At 53.7% G+C, this 18,565-nt stretch overlaps 1 protein-coding gene across 1 annotated transcript in view; it reads left to right on the top strand.

The window, feature by feature from the left end:
- itpr1b (inositol 1,4,5-trisphosphate receptor, type 1b) overlaps positions 1-18,565 on the top strand; it is a gene marked incomplete at its 5' end in the record, with an annotated part of 80,697 nt that overhangs the window by 49,334 nt on the left and 12,798 nt on the right. Inside the window, 13 exons of the mRNA XM_084441244.1 lie at positions 4,260-4,440; positions 5,013-5,281; positions 6,182-6,382; positions 7,164-7,274; positions 7,408-7,503; positions 7,580-7,714; positions 7,870-7,977; positions 8,625-8,817; positions 11,461-11,583; positions 16,646-16,821; positions 17,560-17,724; positions 17,866-18,055; positions 18,252-18,344. Coding sequence (XP_084297370.1) covers positions 4,260-4,440; positions 5,013-5,281; positions 6,182-6,382; positions 7,164-7,274; positions 7,408-7,503; positions 7,580-7,714; positions 7,870-7,977; positions 8,625-8,817; positions 11,461-11,583; positions 16,646-16,821; positions 17,560-17,724; positions 17,866-18,055; positions 18,252-18,344 — 2,041 coding nt within the window. The remainder of the gene's footprint in view (positions 1-4,259; positions 4,441-5,012; positions 5,282-6,181; positions 6,383-7,163; positions 7,275-7,407; positions 7,504-7,579; positions 7,715-7,869; positions 7,978-8,624; positions 8,818-11,460; positions 11,584-16,645; positions 16,822-17,559; positions 17,725-17,865; positions 18,056-18,251; positions 18,345-18,565) is intronic.

Below are 18,565 nucleotides of genomic sequence, written 5' to 3'. Positions count from 1 at the left end.
TTGGGGGGGGGGACCACTTTTAGCTAGTTTCACATCAAAACAGCCAAGGCGTTTTTTTTAGCAGCTTAATAACATTTAATTGTTTGTGACTGGCAATTTCAAACGTACTGTAGACATTTTTTAAAACTAGAGTCTTGTCTTGGCTCTTGTATGTGAGCTCAAGTCTGTTCATGAGATAAGGATGAACGAATGGATGCCCAGCGTTGGGAGATCTCAAATGTGTGCTGTGCTCTGAGGATATGCTTTGTTCTGATGAAAAGGAAGAATCCTCTAATGATGAATGTCTCCACCTCTCGGACCGGCCTGTCCTTCTTCACAGAGCTCTGGTGGCTCCGCACCTGTTACTGCGCTATCTCTGCTGTGTGAGCTCACAACTGTATTAAACATTAGCTTGTGGCCTACATAACTTAACAGAAATAGGATGGTGTGAGGTATCTTTGCAGAATAGATAATGTATAAGTCGAGCACACACGCATATACACGTTTGCACGCACGCACACACCCACACACACATTTGCATGCACGTGCACACGCGCGCGCACACGCACACGCACACACACACACACACACACGTTGCCTCCTCAAAGCCACAGGGGGGTATTTTCTGTGTTATGTAATGACAGTGGACGTTGCCATGGCAGCTCTACCTCCCCCAGCCTCCCCGTGACCCCTGACTCTTTCATGTCACGGAGTGGAGCAGGTGTCAACCCTGTTACTCATCGCAGGCACGCTGCAGCACACCGTCATCCACGGCTGCTCGGCCTTGATTGATACCTCTGCTCATACCTAAGGTTTACTTTCAGTCAACTCCTGAAAGCTCATAGACCCGGTCTTTCTCGTGTGGTCTTAACCAGGAGCACCATTATAAAACAGACGCACGCATACACACACAGGCACACGCGCACACACACACACACGCGCACTCCTCCCTCCCTTTGCACCCTGATCACACTTCAGCTGTCACTCTCTGGCTCCTCCGGAAAGACTGCTTGTCTTTGTGTGTGTGTTTTTTTCCGCATCATGATTGCACGTTTGATTTCCGCCCCTCAGGCTCTCGCCTAGTTCCACTGCTATCAGACACTTCTGACGCCCCGGTCGCTGTTATTAAGCGGTCTCTCTGTCGCCCTTCCGCGACTCCGCTCTGTGGATGGCAGCGGCGGGCGGTTTGGCGGTCCGCCGGTTGGCCCGTGTTGACGCGCTTGCGCGTGAGAGCGGCACAGAGAGGTGTCACCCCCTCCCCCCCCCACACACCCCCGCAGATCCCATCTGCGACTGCCGCGGGTCTCCGTGGTTACCAGCCCTACTCTGATCACAGCGATGGCTCCGTCGCTCGCCGGGGTGTCTGGGGAGAGGAGGGAGGGAGAGAGAGAAGTGGGGAGGAAGGGAGGGAGAGAGAGAAGGGGCGAGGGAGGGAGAGGAGGGGGGAGGGAGGGAGAGTATAGCGGTATAAATAGATCTTACATAACCGAACCTTGTTGATGCCAAGAGCCGGGACAGCAGCTGAGGGGTGGGGGGGCGGGGGGTTGGTTGGGGGGGGCGGGGAGAGAAAGAGGAATGCAGAATGACCTTGTTTTCCTAGCGTACAGCCCTCCTGCCCCCCCGGCTGTGCCCCCCCCTCCGAGAGAGGCCCAGGACTGGGCTGCTGCCTGCTGTACTGTACTGTATGTGACGGATGCTCCCTGGGTCAGAGGGGGCCTCTGGCTGCCGTACCGGGGGGGGGGGGCTTAAGGGTCCTGCTACGGTCTGTAGTGGGCCCTACGGGAACTAAGCTCCCTCAGAAGGACAGGCTGGCCACTTCCTGGGATGAATCAGCAGCGCCGAGCCCCGCGGGGCTTATGAGTGTGCGGCGCTGAGCGCGAGATGGTTTCCAGGTGACGGTGACCGCTCTCACTCACCCATAACACGTCTTTAAATGATTATATTCCATCATAACGCTAAGTCTGCGAGGAGATTACAAGCCGTTGGCTATCGGACAGAAAAGGCGGCGAAAACAAAGAGAGGAGTGCGTTTCCAATGCGAGGCATTGTGGGAGTTTCTGAACCGCAGACACAATTACTGTGCATACCTAGCACGCGAGAAGTAGGACACTATTTGTACACCGTGTCTTGGCGGCTTAGACTATATAAAGAACAAGCACAGAGAAGTCCCTTAAAGCCAGACATGAGAGACTAAAGGTGTGGGGGGGGAAGCCTTGATAAACCCCTGGGCCAGCCTGCTGCTCTTCTGCAAAGGAGGTTGTTTTCTCCATATTGTCATATGGCAGTCAGGTGTCGACATAATTACCGTCATCCTACTGGTCGGCAAGGGGAAATTTGCTTGTTTATGGCCACGGTCATGAGGGCTTCTCATTGGAATCCGCTAATGTTATAAAGTTGCTTTCGTGGAGCTGAACCCCGAGGCTGTTTGGTCGGCCTGCTTACATAAGCGTTGCTTTCTGCTTATCAGATCACCATCGCTGGATGTTGTTTTCATCTCGGTTCTGCGCGCCGCCTGTTTTCTTGTGCGTTTCCCCGTCGGGTTCTCAGGGAAGTTACATAGAAAGACGACAATACTCGCTTTGATTTAACCTGCTCCTTAAGATTCATATCTTGAGCGTGCGACAGGTGATCGTCTAGGGTCCACTTTTCCATGCATGTAGAGTTTGCATAATCAGTGTTCTTTATCTATTGTGTGTGTGTGTGTGTGCGTGTGTGTGTGTGTGTGTACAGTACCACTACTATGTGTGTGAGCTGCGTGTGTGCACGCCCCGCTGTTCCCAGCAACTCAACTTCAATGAGCTCAGCCTTGAAAGAAGGCTGTTTATGTAACAGGCTTTCAAAACCGCCATAGAATCTACAGTATGCGATAACCCCCCCCTCCCCCCTGGTCCTCCCCTCCCTCTCACACCACACACTTACTTAATTCTGGTCTGGCGAAGAAAAATAGGGCAGGACGCCCCCCCCTCTCCCTCCCCTCCCCTCCCCCAGGCTGATGTAACAGTGTTTGAGCTGAGGTGCTACAGTATGCCCTCCATGTAACCACTCTGTTGATTACAGCTCTTATGTAAGGAGGATTGTCAAAGGAATGGGACAGGATATACCAGGCTGGAAAAAAACAACGGTTCCACGCATGCACCCCAGGCCTTTCACACGAGACCGTATAGCCTGTACGGGACTGCAAAGTTAGCCGGTTGTCCCCAAGTCCTGGTTTTGTAGACCCACTCTACGAATGAAATGTACTTTTAGGTTGCTGCTTGCTCAGACTAGTCACAAACTTTGCTTCTGTCAGACATCTCTAGTAGAATTGCGGAAAGTGAACTTTGCTTTGAGTTACGTTGGCAGACGGCGTGTGTGTGTTTGTGGTTGTGTGCGCGTGCGTGTGTGTGGGTGTGTCGTGTGCACACGGGGTACTGAAGAGTGCCAGTGTGTTGTGGTGCCCGAAGTGCAAAGAGGCGAGGGGGTGAAGCCAGGTGAGAGAGGGAGAGAGCTTCTCCAGGTTGTTTTCTTGGCAGTGAGCTGAGTTATGCAACTCCGCAGGAAGGGCCTCTGGCAGCGGGCGCCGCTGAGACGTGGACAGACTGCCAACTAACACGGGGCAGCGTGTTCCCCTGTAGCAGCGCGTTCCCCTGTAGCGGCGCGTTCCCCTGTAGCGGCGCGTTCCCCTGTAGCAGCGCGTTCCCCTGTAGCAGCGCGTTCCCCTGTAGCGGCGCGTTCCCCTGTAGCAGCGCGTTCCCCTGTAGCAGCGCGTTCCCTGTAGCAGCGTGCTCCCCTGTAGCAGCGCGTTCCCCTGTAGCAGCGCGTTCCCCTGTAGCAGCGCGTTCCCCTGTAGCAGCGCCTTCCCCTGTAGCACCGCGTTCCCCTGTAGCAGCGCGTTCCCCCGAAGCAGCGCGTTCCCCCGTAGCAGCGCGTTCCCCCGTAGCAGCGCGCTCCCCTGTAGCAGCGCGCTCCCCTGTAGCAGCGCGTTCCCCTGTAGCAGCGCGTTCCCCTGTAGCAGCGCGTTCCCCTGTAGCAGCGCGTTCCCCTGTAGCAGCGCGTTCCCCTGTAGCAGCGCGTTCCCCTGTAGCAGCGTGCTCCCCTGTAGCGCGGGGGGCAAACGACGCAGTCATAGTCGGTCATAGAGGGCCGGCGGGTCAGCCAGTTTCAGAACCTCGGGTAAAGGTGTCCGTGTCTGTCCCCTGTACTCTGTGTGTCCCCCTGTCCTCTGTGTGTCCACTGTCCTCTGTGTGTCCCCCTGTCCTCTGTGTGTCCACTGTCCTCTGTGTGTCCCCTGTCCGTCCGCAGCGCTCGTTCTTCTGCCGGCTGACCGGAGACAAGTCGGAGAAGTTCTTCAAGGTCTTCTACGAGAGGATGAAGCTGGCGCAGCAGGAGATCAAGTCCACGGTGACGGTCAACACCAGCGACCTGGGCACCAAGAAGAAGGACGAGGAGCCGCCCGACAAAGACGCGCCCGCCCGCAAGAAAGGTCAGGCCTGATTGGCCGCGCGGGGGGGGTGGGCAGTAGGGTCACCCCGCCACCCGCCAGGATTAGTCCTGCTCACAGCTGTTCACAAAATAAACACCAATCATGTACTGTTGCGTAGGCATGCACATTTACACATATCGCAGTAGCTTCACACGCCGGTGCAGGTCAGGGCCCCATTGTGGGGCGCCTGTGGCTCAGGAGGAAGAGCGGGTCGTCCAATGATCGTAGGGTCGACGGTTTGAATTCCGCCTCCTCCCATCACATCCCCGTCAACATGTCGGAAGTGTGCATGGGCAAGACACCAAACCCCAAATTGCTTGCATGGCAGCTGCCTCTATTGGTGTGTGAATGTGTGTGTGTGTGTGTGTGTGTGTGAATTGGTGAATGAGAGGCCATTGTAAAGCGCTTTGGATCAAAGCGCTATATAAGTGCAGTCCATTTACCATTTCCCGTTTACCATGGTAAAGGTCTTAGGAGCTACAGCCTAGTCCGGCGGGGTCCTCTCTCGCGTGCATGCGATGTCCGTCTTCCTCTGCGAGTGTGTCCGACTCATTTGCGTACGTGCTTCGCAGCTAAAGACGCGGCGGTCGCGGCGGCAGCAGTGGTGACCGAGGAGGCCAAGGAGCAGCTGGCGGAGGCGTCGGCGGTCACCAAGAAGGCCTTCACCGCCTACCGGCGCGAGGCGGAGTCAGACGAGCACCTGGCGGGCGTCGACGGCCCCGCCGCCACGGCGGCCGACAAGGGCCAGGAGGAGGGCGAGATGAGCGTCATCATCACCATCATGCAGCCCATCCTGCGCCTCATGCAGCTGCTCTGCGAGAACCACAACCGGGAGCTGCAGGTCAGTCGCCGCACCAGGGGGCGCTGCGCCCCGCTCCACACGCAAGCCGGTTTCCTTTGTTTCAGTTGAACTTTACCCGTTTACTGTAGTTCCATGTAATTCTGTAGAATTTCATCACCAGACATGTAATACAGAAATGAAACCAGATGTCTGCCGAATGGCATCTCTAGTGGAACAGCATGATGCAAGTCTTTCCATGTGGTGGTGTTGGGTCTAGTTTCACTATGATGGATGTGGTGGTGTCTGGAGGTGGCATGGTCTAATGTCTCAGTCAACTTCCCTCCAGAGTTTCCTGTGTACGGGCCTTGTTGTTAGATGGCAGATAGTTGAATCACTTTGACTTATCAGTCTTGGCCACCAAGGATGGGCCCAATTGACCCCGATCCACCCTCAAAGCATATAATCTAATCCAATCTCATCGAGATGTTTAGAAACATGGCCGAAGCCCTGACTCGTCACCTGATAACACAGACGGATTCTGAACTAAAGCCCTCAAGAGAGGACAGCGCCAACCGGCGTCCAATTCAACTAATTTTGTTATGTGGTTGTTTTCTCTCACAGTGCGTCCCGGTCATCCTGCTCTCGTTCTGGTAAACAGGACAGCAAGAGAAATGTAGTTGCGCGCTATTGTAAAAGTGTGGAAGAACAGTTGCCAATACTGCATGACTTGATACACACACACACACACACACACACACACACACACACTCACACACATATATCTCATTCAGTCACAGAGACCTAGACCTGTATGTAGGTCAAGGCCTTTCTACTAACAGTAAAAAAAAAAAAAAAAAACAGTATAAAAAGACTACATTTTTAGGATATTTAGGATGATAGGATGACAGTGTGAGGGATAATGTCACAGCATGTCCGTCTTTCCCCTCCTTCGCCCTCCAGAACTTCCTGCGCTGTCAGAACAACAAGAACAACTACAACCTGGTGTGCGAGACGCTGCAGTTCCTGGACTGCATCTGCGGCAGCACCACAGGGGGGCTGGGCCTGCTGGGCCTCTACATCAACGAGAAGAACGTGGGCCTCATCAACCAGACCGTGGAGAGCCTGACCGAGTACTGCCAGGGGCCCTGCCATGAGAACCAGGTAGAGAAACACACACACACACCTGACACACACACACACACGCACACACACACACACACACCTGACACAAATACACACACACAAACACACCTGACACAAACACACACACACCTGACACACACACACGCACACACACCCACACACACACACACACACACACACCTGACATAAACACACACACACACACACACACCTGACACAAACACACACACGCGCGCACACACACACACACTTCCTCTTGTGGATAGGCATGTTTTCACATACAGGACACAGAATAATGAAAGATTGTATCAGATTACTTTAAATGAAATTGAAAGCAGCGTCGCTGTTTCAGTCATTGCTGGGTTGGCGTTGATGCAGTGCTGTAACTACGGTTCATGCTCTTTACAACAGCACACAGCCCCGCACACCCAGAGCAGGATGTCCAGGCCTCGCGCCTCCGTTGACACCGCCATTTCTACTCATGGCACCATGCCTGTGTTTGTTCTTTTGGGTGGATTAGCGTTGTTTACACATGATGGTGGCACCCTCTGTTCCTGTTGCAGCAGGGTCATTCCGGCTACTGTAAGTGTGAAGCCGGCTGGTCTCACAGGCTCCTGGCTCTGAGGCTGTGAGGGAAAATGCCTCAGCAAACGCTCCATAGATGGAATGCCACAAATACCGTAGGATCATATCAGACTAAACAAAAGCCCCTAGTTTGTCACAGTTGTCAGGTTTGCCGAGATGTTCTGACTCAACTCCATAACCACCACAAACTCAACGCCGGTTATGTTTCCGTTAGAACTGCATTGCCACCCATGAATGCAACGGTATCGACATCATCATTGCTCTGATCCTCAATGACATCAACCCTCTGGGAAAGAAGAGGATGGACTTGGTGCTGGAGCTCAAGGTAACATTGAGTCCTTATTCCTGGTCGAATAACATACAGTACATAGTTTGTTTTTCTTTATTTCACTGTCACTGGCCTTCCTGTCCTACTATCCCAACTCCCCTGCTCTCTCTTTTTTCCTCATCCATCCCAGAATAATGCCTCCAAACTGCTGCTGGCCATCATGGAGAGTCGCCACGACAGCGAGAACGCCGAGAGGATACTGTACAACATGAGACCCAAAGAGCTGGTGAGTCTCAGCCGGGCGCGACGGCCTACCACCGCCCGCGGCGGTGACGCAGGGCTGACTGTCCGCTCTCCGACAGGTGGAGGTGATCAAAAAGGCCTACATGCAGGGCGAGGTGGAGGTGGAGGAGCCAGAGGAAGACGAGGACCGTGAGGAGGAGCACGCAGCCTCCCCCCGCAACGTCGGCCACAACATCTACATCCTGGCCCATCAGGTGAGCCGGGGTCTTTTTTTTTTTTGGGCCCCCCACTGGGAGAGGAGCGCCCCCCCCCCCCCCCTCCCGGCGGCGGCGTCTGGCGTCTGTGCCCCGCCGAGCTGTCGATATCATTGGTTGTTGTGAGCGAACGTGTCGTTGCGGGTTTGTTTCAGTTGGCCCGTCACAACAAGGAGCTGCAGGCCATGCTGAAGCCCGGGGGGACGTACGGAGAGGGAGACGAGGCCCTGGAGTTCTACGCCAAGCACACGGCTCAGATCGAGGTCAGTCCCTTCAGCCCTTTGGCCTCGGCCGTGGACCCGGCCATCTTGGCTCTGCTCCCGCCAGTCGCCTATCTCTGCACTGTTTTTCTGTGCAATTCTGACTGGCGTGCTATTTTTTTTTAATATATTTTTTTATGATCTACTGTAATATCTGTTTGATTATCTCTTGAGTAAACCGCAGTTGCACCGTTAGAATGTTTTTGACATTTTGTTTCCCATTCAGCATGTGGACAGTCATGCTGTTATTCTTGGCCTGCTATGTGAGACTTTTTTTCGTTGTTGTTGCATTTGGAGACATGGCATGCTTGCACGTGTCCTGGTGTGTGATCAGGGATCTGGAAGAATGCTGTTGGTTTACAATGCTCCAAACCTTTTGACTGAAGTGTCATGTGCCGCAAAAAAACAAACTATCCCAGCTCTACATATCTATAAAAGTTTATCAGACTTAAAAAATACAAAAATAAATACAAATAGAAGCCAGTTAATACGGTAGCCCTTACACTTGGTGAGGGTTGGCTACCTCTTTACACAGCCAAGTGACACTAGCTGATTATAAAGTATTGGGCCTAGTCAGACCAAGGCCTAGAGTAGCCTATTCCTCCCAGAGAGAGAGTGTCTGTGACAGGTGGTGCTGTGGTTGTGTCCAGATCGTGCGGCTGGATCGCACCATGGAGCAGATAGTCTTCCCCGTGCCAAACATCTGCGAGTTCCTCACCAACGAGTCCAAGCTGCGTGTGTACTACACCACCGAGCGCGACGAGCAGGGCAGCAAGATCAATGACTTCTTCCTGCGCTCCGAGGACCTCTTCAACGAGATGAACTGGCAGAAGAAGCTGCGAGGTACTCAAGAGGCTACTGGTAACGCAAACACGGTTCCCTGTGCGTCCTTTTCCCTTCCTCTCTACCTTAGCGACCTGATTTACACACCCTCGCCCCTCCCCGACCCCCCCAGGCCCCTCAGGGCAAGGCTCAAGGCCTGGTGGGAGGGTACGACCCCGACCTAACCCTGACGCCTGGAGGGAGGGCAGGAGAGAGGGCCTGTAAACCTGATAAGTTAGACTTCATGACATAAGGTGATTTAAGGCTAAGTTTTAAACACTGTAAGACTGGTATGACGTGTTGGCAGGATGTCAGATGCAGTACGTGAGAACGTAGAGAACCTATAATCAAGATGATGTCTGATTGACTGATGCCTTCAGGCCCGAGCACAAGACGCCGGGAGGTCAGGAATGTAAAAGCAGATACTGTACTCTCTCTCTCTCTCTCTCTCTCTCTCTCTCTCTCTCACCAGCCATGTCAGTCCACACGCCTTTGGCTCTGGGACTTTGTTGTAAGGGTTAGAAGAGTTGAGAACTGTAACCATCAAAAAGAACACGAACCCACACGCACGCGAGAGGGAGAGCCGTTGACTTGTTTACTTCCCTGAGCTGACCCCGCGCGACCTGTCTCTTTGAGGTTCGAGGAGGGTTTGAGCGTGGGGAGTTAGTCTGTCGAGGCAAGTACTCCCTCCGGCCGGAATCGTCTGAGACGGAGGGAAGGTCAGACTGATCTGTGGAGAGAGACCAAAGTGAGCTCGCTAGGTCGGGATGGTCCCACGAGGCTACGTTCCGGCGGCTCTGTCCGCTAGGCTGAACGTCCGACAGTCCGCAACGCCGCCCCCATGGGGGGCGCAGCCCCCGCTGGCTCCAAGCCCACAGGAGAGGAGGCCAGGGCGGGCAAAGATAGGTCAGAGAGAGGGCAGGGAGCTATGGAGGAGGGGTGGGTAGTAGTGATGGGTAGTAGTAGTAGTACCTGTAGTAGTAGTAGTAATAGTAATAATAGTAGCGTGGGATCTGAAGCCATGACAAGGGAGCTGTGGGATATTGATCCTGTTCAGGTATTTGATGAAAGTGAGCTTTTTTTTTTCAGAAGGCATTTTTTGGAAACCGATTTGAAATCCCAAATGTGAGGTGATGCCTTCTCGTGTTTTGATCAGAAAGGCCAGCGGCCCTCAGTCCACTCGTATCCTCTCCCTGTTTTTAAAGGCGTGTCCCTGCAGTAGCTCCCTCTCCCTCTCTCGTCCTGTGGGGTGCAGTGTGACTGCCGTCTTTGTTCCCGCTCTGGGAGCGTGTTTGGGCCTGTCCTTGTGCGAGTGCTGCAGGAGGTGGTCCGTGCTGTGCACTTTGTCGACACGTGACAGCCTGCCTCTTATCTGAATGAATCAGCACTGTGAGAGAGGGGGGCCATGTTTGTTCCGTTGGCACTAACCCCAAGTCATGAGTGCAGGAGCTTCTCTATCTAAAAGTCCTCCAACCTCAGTTCCTCTTTTACAATGTAAAAATGCACTTTGAGAGTAGCAGAGACCATGACATCCGGCCCGCTGACCAACAGCCATGTGGTTAGTGAGCGAGTGTGAGTGTGAGTGTGAGTGTGAGTGTGAGTGTGAGTGTGAGTGTGCGTGTGCGTGTGCGCGTGTGCGTGTGCGTGTGAGAGAGAGAGAGAGTGTATGAGTGTGCGTGTGCGTGTGTGCGCGTGTGCGTGTGTGTGTGAGAGAGAGAGTGAGAGTATGAGTGTGCGTGTGCGTGTGCGTGTGCGTGTGCGTGTGCGTGTGCGTGTGTGTGTGTGTGTGTGAGGGGGGGTCAGGAGATCAGTTCCCCTCCCAGCTCTGGACATCACTCTTCCCACAGGATTGTTTCATGCCAGATAGGCATGCTGATTGGTTTTTGCTTTGTTAACTGGCCTGCATTTGACCCTTCTGGGTGTATTGCCTCACCCCCTTATGTGGTATTTAAGAGCAGAGAGACTTTTTAGGGTCAGTGTTACAGTATACTATAGTTGGCTCTCTGCTCAATTTGGATACATGTGCAGTATTAAGACACTGACAAAATGGCATGCGATCGGAAATTGACTTCAAGAACAGGCAAAACAAGGCAAAAACTGAATGACTTCCTGCAACAGTAGAAAGTAGTTAAGTCAGCAGTAGACATTTACCACTAGGCTGCTAGCAATGTACCTGTACACACCACAGATTAAGTGAAAGTAAAATGTTCATTTTGGTCCCTGATAAGACAATCTTTGCCTTATCTTGCAACTACCCCCCCCCCCCCAATGTCAAACACTCAACTCAACACTCAAGACATTTCTGAGATATATTTAACACCTGGTGGTTCATGTCTTTCTGTCTAGCGTTAGACACAGATTCCGCAGGTAGACTGTTTAGAATCTCTGCATTTTGGCATTAGTGGAACAAACCCTTGCAGAGTGCATTTCCTGCTACTGTACATCGTCAGTACTGTAGCTGTACTGTATACTGTGATGCGCTCTTGTGATCCTCGTCGAGAGTTGCAGGAATGCAGTGTCTTGTGGTGCCGTCGTGGTTTGCGAATGCATGATTCCGTTTCTGGTGCAGACGTGTTCATGATGCCGTGTTTACTGTTTACTGACAGCTGTTGTGCCGGCAACCCCCCCCTCCCCTCCCCTCCCGTCCCCTCCCGTCCCCTACAGCTCAGCCCGTCCTGTACTGGTGCTCCCGCAACATGTCCTTCTGGAGCAGCATCTCCTTCAACCTGGCCGTGCTCATGAACCTGCTGGTGGCCTTCTTCTACCCCCTGGAGGGAATCCGCGGAGGTCAGTGCATTTATACCTCTCCCACCTCTGTCTCACCCTCCTCCACCTCCCCCTCCTCTCCACCTACCCCACACCTCACCCTCCTCTACGCCTCCCCCACACCTCACCCTCCTCTACGCCTCCCCCACACCTCACCCTCCACCTCCACCTCACCCTCCTCTCCACCTCCCCCACACCTCACCCTCCACCTCACCCTCCTCTCCACCTCCCCCACACCTCACCCTCCACCTCACCTGCCTCTACGCCTCACCCTCCACCTCTCTCTCCTCTCCACCTCCCCCACACCTCACCCTCCACCTCACCCTCCTCTCCACCTCCCCCACACCTCACCCTCCACCTCACCTGCCTCTACGCCTCACCCTCCACCTCTCTCTCCTCTCCACCTCCCCCACGCCTCACCCTCCACCTCTCCCTCCTCTCCAGATCCCCCACACCTCACCCTCCACCTCTCCCTCCTCTACGCCTCACCCATGCCTCACCCTCCACCTCACCCTCCTCTCCACCTCCCCCACACCTCACCCTCCACCTCACCCTCCTCTCCACCTCCCCCACGCCTCACCCGCCTCTCCGCCTCCGCCGGCGCCGCTCAGCTGACCGGCCTGCGGTCTGTGAGGGGCAGGGCCTGATCTCGGTGTGATGTGACTGTTTTTAATGTTGTGAGTGTGACTGTTACAAAACAGGAAACAGGAGAAAATGACACCAGCAGGGACCGTGAAGGGGAGGGGGCACTATGATACAATGCACATTACCCGCCAGAGGCAGTTTGAGAAAACTGGAAGGAGTATTAACTGGGTCACCAGTGTTTTGAAATGTTATTCTTTCCCAAAGGTCTTGTGATACCGCTGGGTCATACTGTACCGAGAATCACAGTCGGTGACCACATTCAGTCCTGTTTACTCATGTTCATGACTGCTAGACCCACAGCTACTGTATTTTCTATGAGGTAATCTAATCCAGATTATGTACTGTAGGTAACTCCATGATAAAATGTGAGTGGACCCCAGTGCTCATAACCTAAACATGTTCATCTCTGTACTGTATTACCAGTTAGCTGAGCTTTCTAAGAGAGAAGGAAATCTACGACTGGAGTTCTATACGCCTGTGGTTCGGGTGTACCATCACACCCTCTCAAAAGGAGTGGTTTCACAGTCAGGTTTCATCACACCTAGAGCAGCGATTATAAGGAATCTAATCTCATCGTCCGGATCTCTCTTTCTCTCACTGCTGTCAGCAAGTGACAGATCGGATGTGGGCCACAATCAGGCCGTGACCTGATTATTGATACTCACTGTGCGAGTCCGATACGCACGCATGACTTGATTCACGTTACCAGACTCCATTCACCGCACCGGCGATGGCCTTGCCCTGCCTTGCCCTGTCACTCTTGTCACTGTCACCCCTGTAAATGATTGTGCGCGTGCTGGTGGGTGTGTGTGTGTGTGTGTGTGTGTGTGTGTGTGTGCTTGCCTCGCTGCGGTCATCGCGGTGTCAGCAGGCAGGAAACATGACGCTGGTGCGTTGGCCCGGGTCTTTGGCCTACCCTGAAAAGTGACACCTAGCCGATAACAAACCACCAAGCCCGGGGTGGGGCCCCGTCGTCAAACCTCTTATTTCACAGCTCATCATTACATCATTCCAGCACGTCTCGCTCTTCTCAACTGCACACAGTTTAATAAATATGATAAATGCAGAAAACAATTGTATGATAGTTGAGGAATCCATTAGTGTTCCTCTTACTTTTTAAACCAAACCAGTTGATTCATGAGTGAAGAACCTCACAGGGCCACTTTGATAGGGTCGGAATATATCGACCCTCACAGTTGACCCGGCCCCCGTCACCCTGGACGCCATGAGGCTCCAGCGCCGCCCCAGGTAGACAAAAGCTGTCGTGTGCAAAGCGCAAGGCGTAGACTCTGCCCTGAGTCAAAGAAGGCCCGGCGCTCGCTGTTGTAATCTGTGTAGTTGAGGAGGCACGCTCACAGCAAAGGGAAGTGACTGTTACCGCCGAGACAGAGGTTGAAATGTGAATATTTGTACGGAGACACACACTACATATCGATTGTCTGTTCTGTCTCACCCCCTTCTCTCTCTTTTGTGTTAAAGGCCAGTGTTTGTGGTGATGTGGAAAGCCATGGCCATTAAGGCCCCCATTGTTCCCAGTCAGAGTTGCAGAGAGAAGACCCACATTGTCGCCGGCGTCTATTGTTCTGCCTGGGGTCAAGCGGCGCAGTCCCTTTTGTTTGAACTTCCTCAGAGATGGAGATAGAAAGAAAAAGAAAAAGTTGTTGGCTTAATGTGAGAGACTTTCATGTGGTTTCGAGTGTCAAAGGTCTCCAGAAACCTTAGCATCTGCTTCAGTGAGTTCATTCCAGGACACGTCTGTGTGCGTGTGCGTGTGTGTGCGCGCGTGCGTATGTGTGTGTGTGTGTGAGGGCATGTGTGTTGGAATGGAGGGGAAGTTTGGCTAACAATGTAGCTAGCTAGCTATCACAGGGATGAAACCCCTCAGGCAATGTTATTGCCCAGTTGTAAATCTTTACACAAAGACGTTATTGCTCTCGTCTGGATGTCCGTCATATGCTCGTTGTTAATAATCAAGCCAACTGCTTCTAAACCAGGAGCTCACTTGGTCTTGGAAACCTTTACTGTTTCTCAAGGCGTCGTATGGAAATTTGACATAAAAACTAGTGGTAAGTGGTTGTTATTGTAGAAGGTACAGAGCAGGTGACTCATCTGTGAGAGACCCCCTCAGCACAGCAGATAAAAGTGTTGACAGTTGGTTGTTTGGCCCAGTGCTGCCAGCTCGGCACATTTGCGGTCCTATAAAGGGACCTGGTAGGAAGCCAGGCGTTCTGGCGTGGGCTGGTCCCAGTCTGTCAGTTAGAAGTGTGTTTATGGACCTGCAACATTTTGACTGCATCCCGTTTCACCCCCCATCACAGGCACTGCCGGAATGGGATCATGGGAACGAGATAAGAGGAAGCAGGCCATTGTGTGCTGCATGTCAATGCACAGGGGAGTAGCTAGCATCACATCTTAGCACGTTCCTGACGAGATCCCCCCCGCATGGTAGAGCCATCTAGGAGTGTTCCCGCAGACCAGTCTCTCTCACCCTTAAAACCAGGGAGACATTCCCGCGCACGGAGGAGGTGTGCGGAATCCCGCTCGCTCCTGGGGTACAGCAGCTCGCTAGCGGAGTCTCCTGGAGAGATGAATGGGTCAGGAGAGCGAGAGCGTGACATCCAGCCCGACGCGTCCGGAGGATCCAGCTCTCCCGGTGTGCCGTTGGCCGGCAGACCTGAGATCACTCCCAGACCAGCTCCCATGAATTTCTCAGGAGCCAGCGGTATTTTTAGCGGGCGGTGTTATGTCACGAGCACCTGTCATGTGATCTGTACACGGAGAGGGGAGGGAGCTGGCGGGAGGGATTGCACGGAGGCGTCTGAGATTTCGCCTTTCGGGGCCTCCGAGGGGATCCGGTAAACCCGACTGACTTGGCGAACACATGGTCAAGTCATATTCTCGAAAAGCACATGCTGTACACAAACACACACATACACACACATACACACACACATACAGTACACACACACATACATACACATATACACAAAAACACACCACACACACACACACACACACACAGACACACACACACACACACGCATACATACGGTACACACATACAGTACACACACACATGCATACTGTACACACAACCACACCTACACACACACACACACACACACACAAGCAACTCGTGCCCTTACATTACCCATAGAGCTGGGTTTTGTGCCAGCTAAGCTCCTGATAGCGCTCCACTGAGCCATAACACATTCAGATGTGTCACACGTTCTGTACAGTATTACGTAACGGCCACAGTACAGATGAGGATCTCTGGCTGGGGCTGGGCTCTCTACCTGGGGCGAGGATCTCTGGCTGGGGCTGGGATCTCTGGCTGGGGCTGGGATCTCTGCCTGGGGCTGGGATCTCTAGCTGGGGCTGGTATCTCTGGCTGGGGCTGGGATCTCTGCCTGGGGCTGGGATCTCTGGCTGGGGCTGGGATCTCTGACTGGGCTCTCTGCTTTGGGCTGGTATCTCTGCCTGGGGCTGGGATCTCTGACTGGGGCTGGGCTCTCTACCTGGGGCTGAGATCTCTAGCTGGGGCTGGGCTCTCTAGCTGGGGCTGGTATCTCTGGCTTGGGCTGGGATCTCTGCCTGGGGCTGGTATCTCTGGCTGGGGCTGGGATCTCTACCTGGGGCTGGGCTCTCTGGCTGGGGCTGGTATCTCTGGCTGGGGCTGGGATCTCTGGCTGGGGCTGGGCTCTCTGCCTGGGGCTGGGATCTCTGGCTGGGGCTGGGATCTCTGGCTGGGGCTGGTATCTCTGGCTGGGGCTGGTATCTCTGGCTGGGGCTGGGCTCTCTGGCTGGGGCTGGGATCTCTGGCTGGGGCTGGTATCTCTGGCTGGGGCTGGGATCTCTGGCTGGGGCTGGTATCTCTGGCTGGGGCTGGGATCTCTGGCTGGGGCTGGGATCTCTGGCTGGGGCTGGGATCTCTGGCTGGGGCTGGTATCTCTGGCTGGGGCTGGGATCTCTAGCTGGGGCTGGGCTCTCTGCCTGGGGCTGGGATCTCTAGCTGGGGCTGGTATCTCTGGCTGAGGCTGGGCTCTCTGCCTGGGGCTGGGCTCTCTGGCTGGGATCTCTGGCTGGGGCTGGGATCTCTGGCTGGGGCTGGTATCTCTGGCTGGGGCTGGGCTCTCTGGCTGGGGCTGGGCTCTCTGGCTGGGGCTGGGCTCCCAGAGGAGCGGCTGCACCTGAGCATGTTCCACAGCTCACACTGCTACAGAGCAGAGGGAAAGCCCTGCACCAGAGGACCAGGAAGTACTGTTCGCTTTGCAACGTGGCCCTTTATGTTGTCACATCGATATGACTCGATCAGGCAGAAGTAGTGTCTCTCCTGAGACGGATGTTCAGTGTGTTGAATGTTGTCGTATTCCAGTGCCATTCTCCCTCTTCCCCTCTCTTACCCACTCCCCTCATGCCTTCCTCTCCTCTCCCTCAGGTACCCTGGAGCCCCATCTGTCTGCCCTGCTGTGGGTGGCCATGTTGGTGTCCCTGGCCATCGTCATCGTCCTGCCCCAGCCCCACGGTATCAGGGCCCTCATCGCCTCCACCATCTTGCGCCTCATATTCTCTGTGGGTCTGGAGCCCACTCTCTTCCTGTTAGGGGCGTTCAACGTGAGTCTAGGAGCATGTTGGTGTGTGTGTGTGTTCTTCTGGATGTGTGTGTGTGTGTGTGTGTGTGTGTGTGTGTGTGTGTGTGTGTGTGTGTGTGTGCGTGTGTGTGTGTGAGAGAGTGTGTGTGTGTGTGTGTGTGTGTGTGTGTGTGTGTGTGTCATTGCACAGGTGTATACAACAAAATGCAGGCACACTACGCGAGCAAGCTCCTATAATTCAAATAAATACACATATAAAAGAAATATATATATATAGAGCATATACAATAAGTACTATATTAAGAAGGAGAAGAATCTTAAAATGACATAGTTATTGCCCAGTAGTATTATCTGTAGGTGCGTGCATGAGTGCATGCTAAGAGTGAGCATGTGACGCCGTGAGCGCGCATGACGGGTAAGTGGGTTTGTGGTCACTGGGTCTCGCCCCAGTAGCCCCCGTGCCCTCATATCCCCTCACCCACCCTGTCACTCATAGACGTTAGGTATGGAGAGCGTCGCCGTGAGATTCCGCACGGCTGCGCTACTCCTGTGTGGACCAGGCCAAATGAACACTCGCCTGTCCTGTGAGACCGGCCGGCTGCCTATCTGATCCGCTAATGACAATGAGATCTGACATGACTGAAATAGTTACGCAGTCAGCGCACACTAGGTGTGTGTGAAAAGAAAGAGACGCAAGGCTGGAAAAACGAAGTCCCGTTGTGGTTAATAGCTAAGATGCCTGGTCTTGTCTGTCTCCCAGGTGTGTAATAAGATCATCTTCCTGATGAGTTTCGTGGGGAACCGGGGAACGTTCACGCGGGGCTACAAGGCCATGATCATGGACGTGGAGTTCCTCTACCACCTCCTCTATCTCATCATCTGCAGCCTGGGGGTGTTTGTGCACGTCTTCTTCTACAGTCTGCTGGTAAGACACACACACACACACACATACAGTGATCACACACCGACAGCTACGTGTACTCAGTCAAACGGTCAAGCGTATCTTATCTTGAACACGCTCTCACACACTCGACTTCTCTTTGTCTCACCTTAACCCCCCCGGCAGCTCTTTGACCTGGTGTACAGGGAGGAAACGCTACTGAACGTCATAAAGAGTGTGACCCGCAACGGGCGCTCTATCGTGCTGACCGCCGTGCTGGCCCTCATCCTGGTCTACCTCTTCTCTATCGTCGGCTACATCTTCTTCAAGGACGACTTCATCCTGGCCGTGGACAGAATACCTAATAAAACTCTAGGTAGGGGTCAAAGAGCAAGCACTACTGGCCTTTGGCCGGTGACATTCACCCAGCAGAATTGCCTTCTGTGCCCTCCCCACCCTCACATGTCACACTTTGAAAAAACACCTCGTGAGCCTTCTTCAGTGGCATGTCTTCATAGGCCTCCATATGTCCGAGGGTCATTCCTTCCAACCCCTCCTTTCTCCTCCGGCAGAGACCGGAGCCAGCATGGTGGGAGAGTTCTTCTCTGCTAGAGGGTGTCGGAAGGAGAGTGGGGAGAACTGCTCTGGAGAGGCTATGGTGGAAGGTACGGGCTACATTGTGTGTGGTTGTGTGTGTGTGTGTGTGTGTGTGTGTGTGTGTGTGTGTGTGTGTGTGTGTGTGTGTGTGTGTGTGTGTGTGTGTGTGTGTGTGTGTGTGTGGGAGTGCGCGCACGCGTGCGTCTATGTGTGTCAATGGGTTCCTCAATATGTGTGTCAATGGGTTCATCAATAAGTGTGTCAATGGGTTCCTCCGGGTTCACATAAA

This window comes from Borostomias antarcticus (genome assembly GCF_949987555.1).
Source record: "Borostomias antarcticus genome assembly, chromosome: 7".
NCBI classification, from domain to species: Eukaryota; Metazoa; Chordata; class Actinopteri; order Stomiiformes; family Stomiidae; genus Borostomias; species Borostomias antarcticus.
Note: the sequence above shows the minus strand (reverse complement) of the source record. Positions and strands in the feature narration are given on the sequence as shown.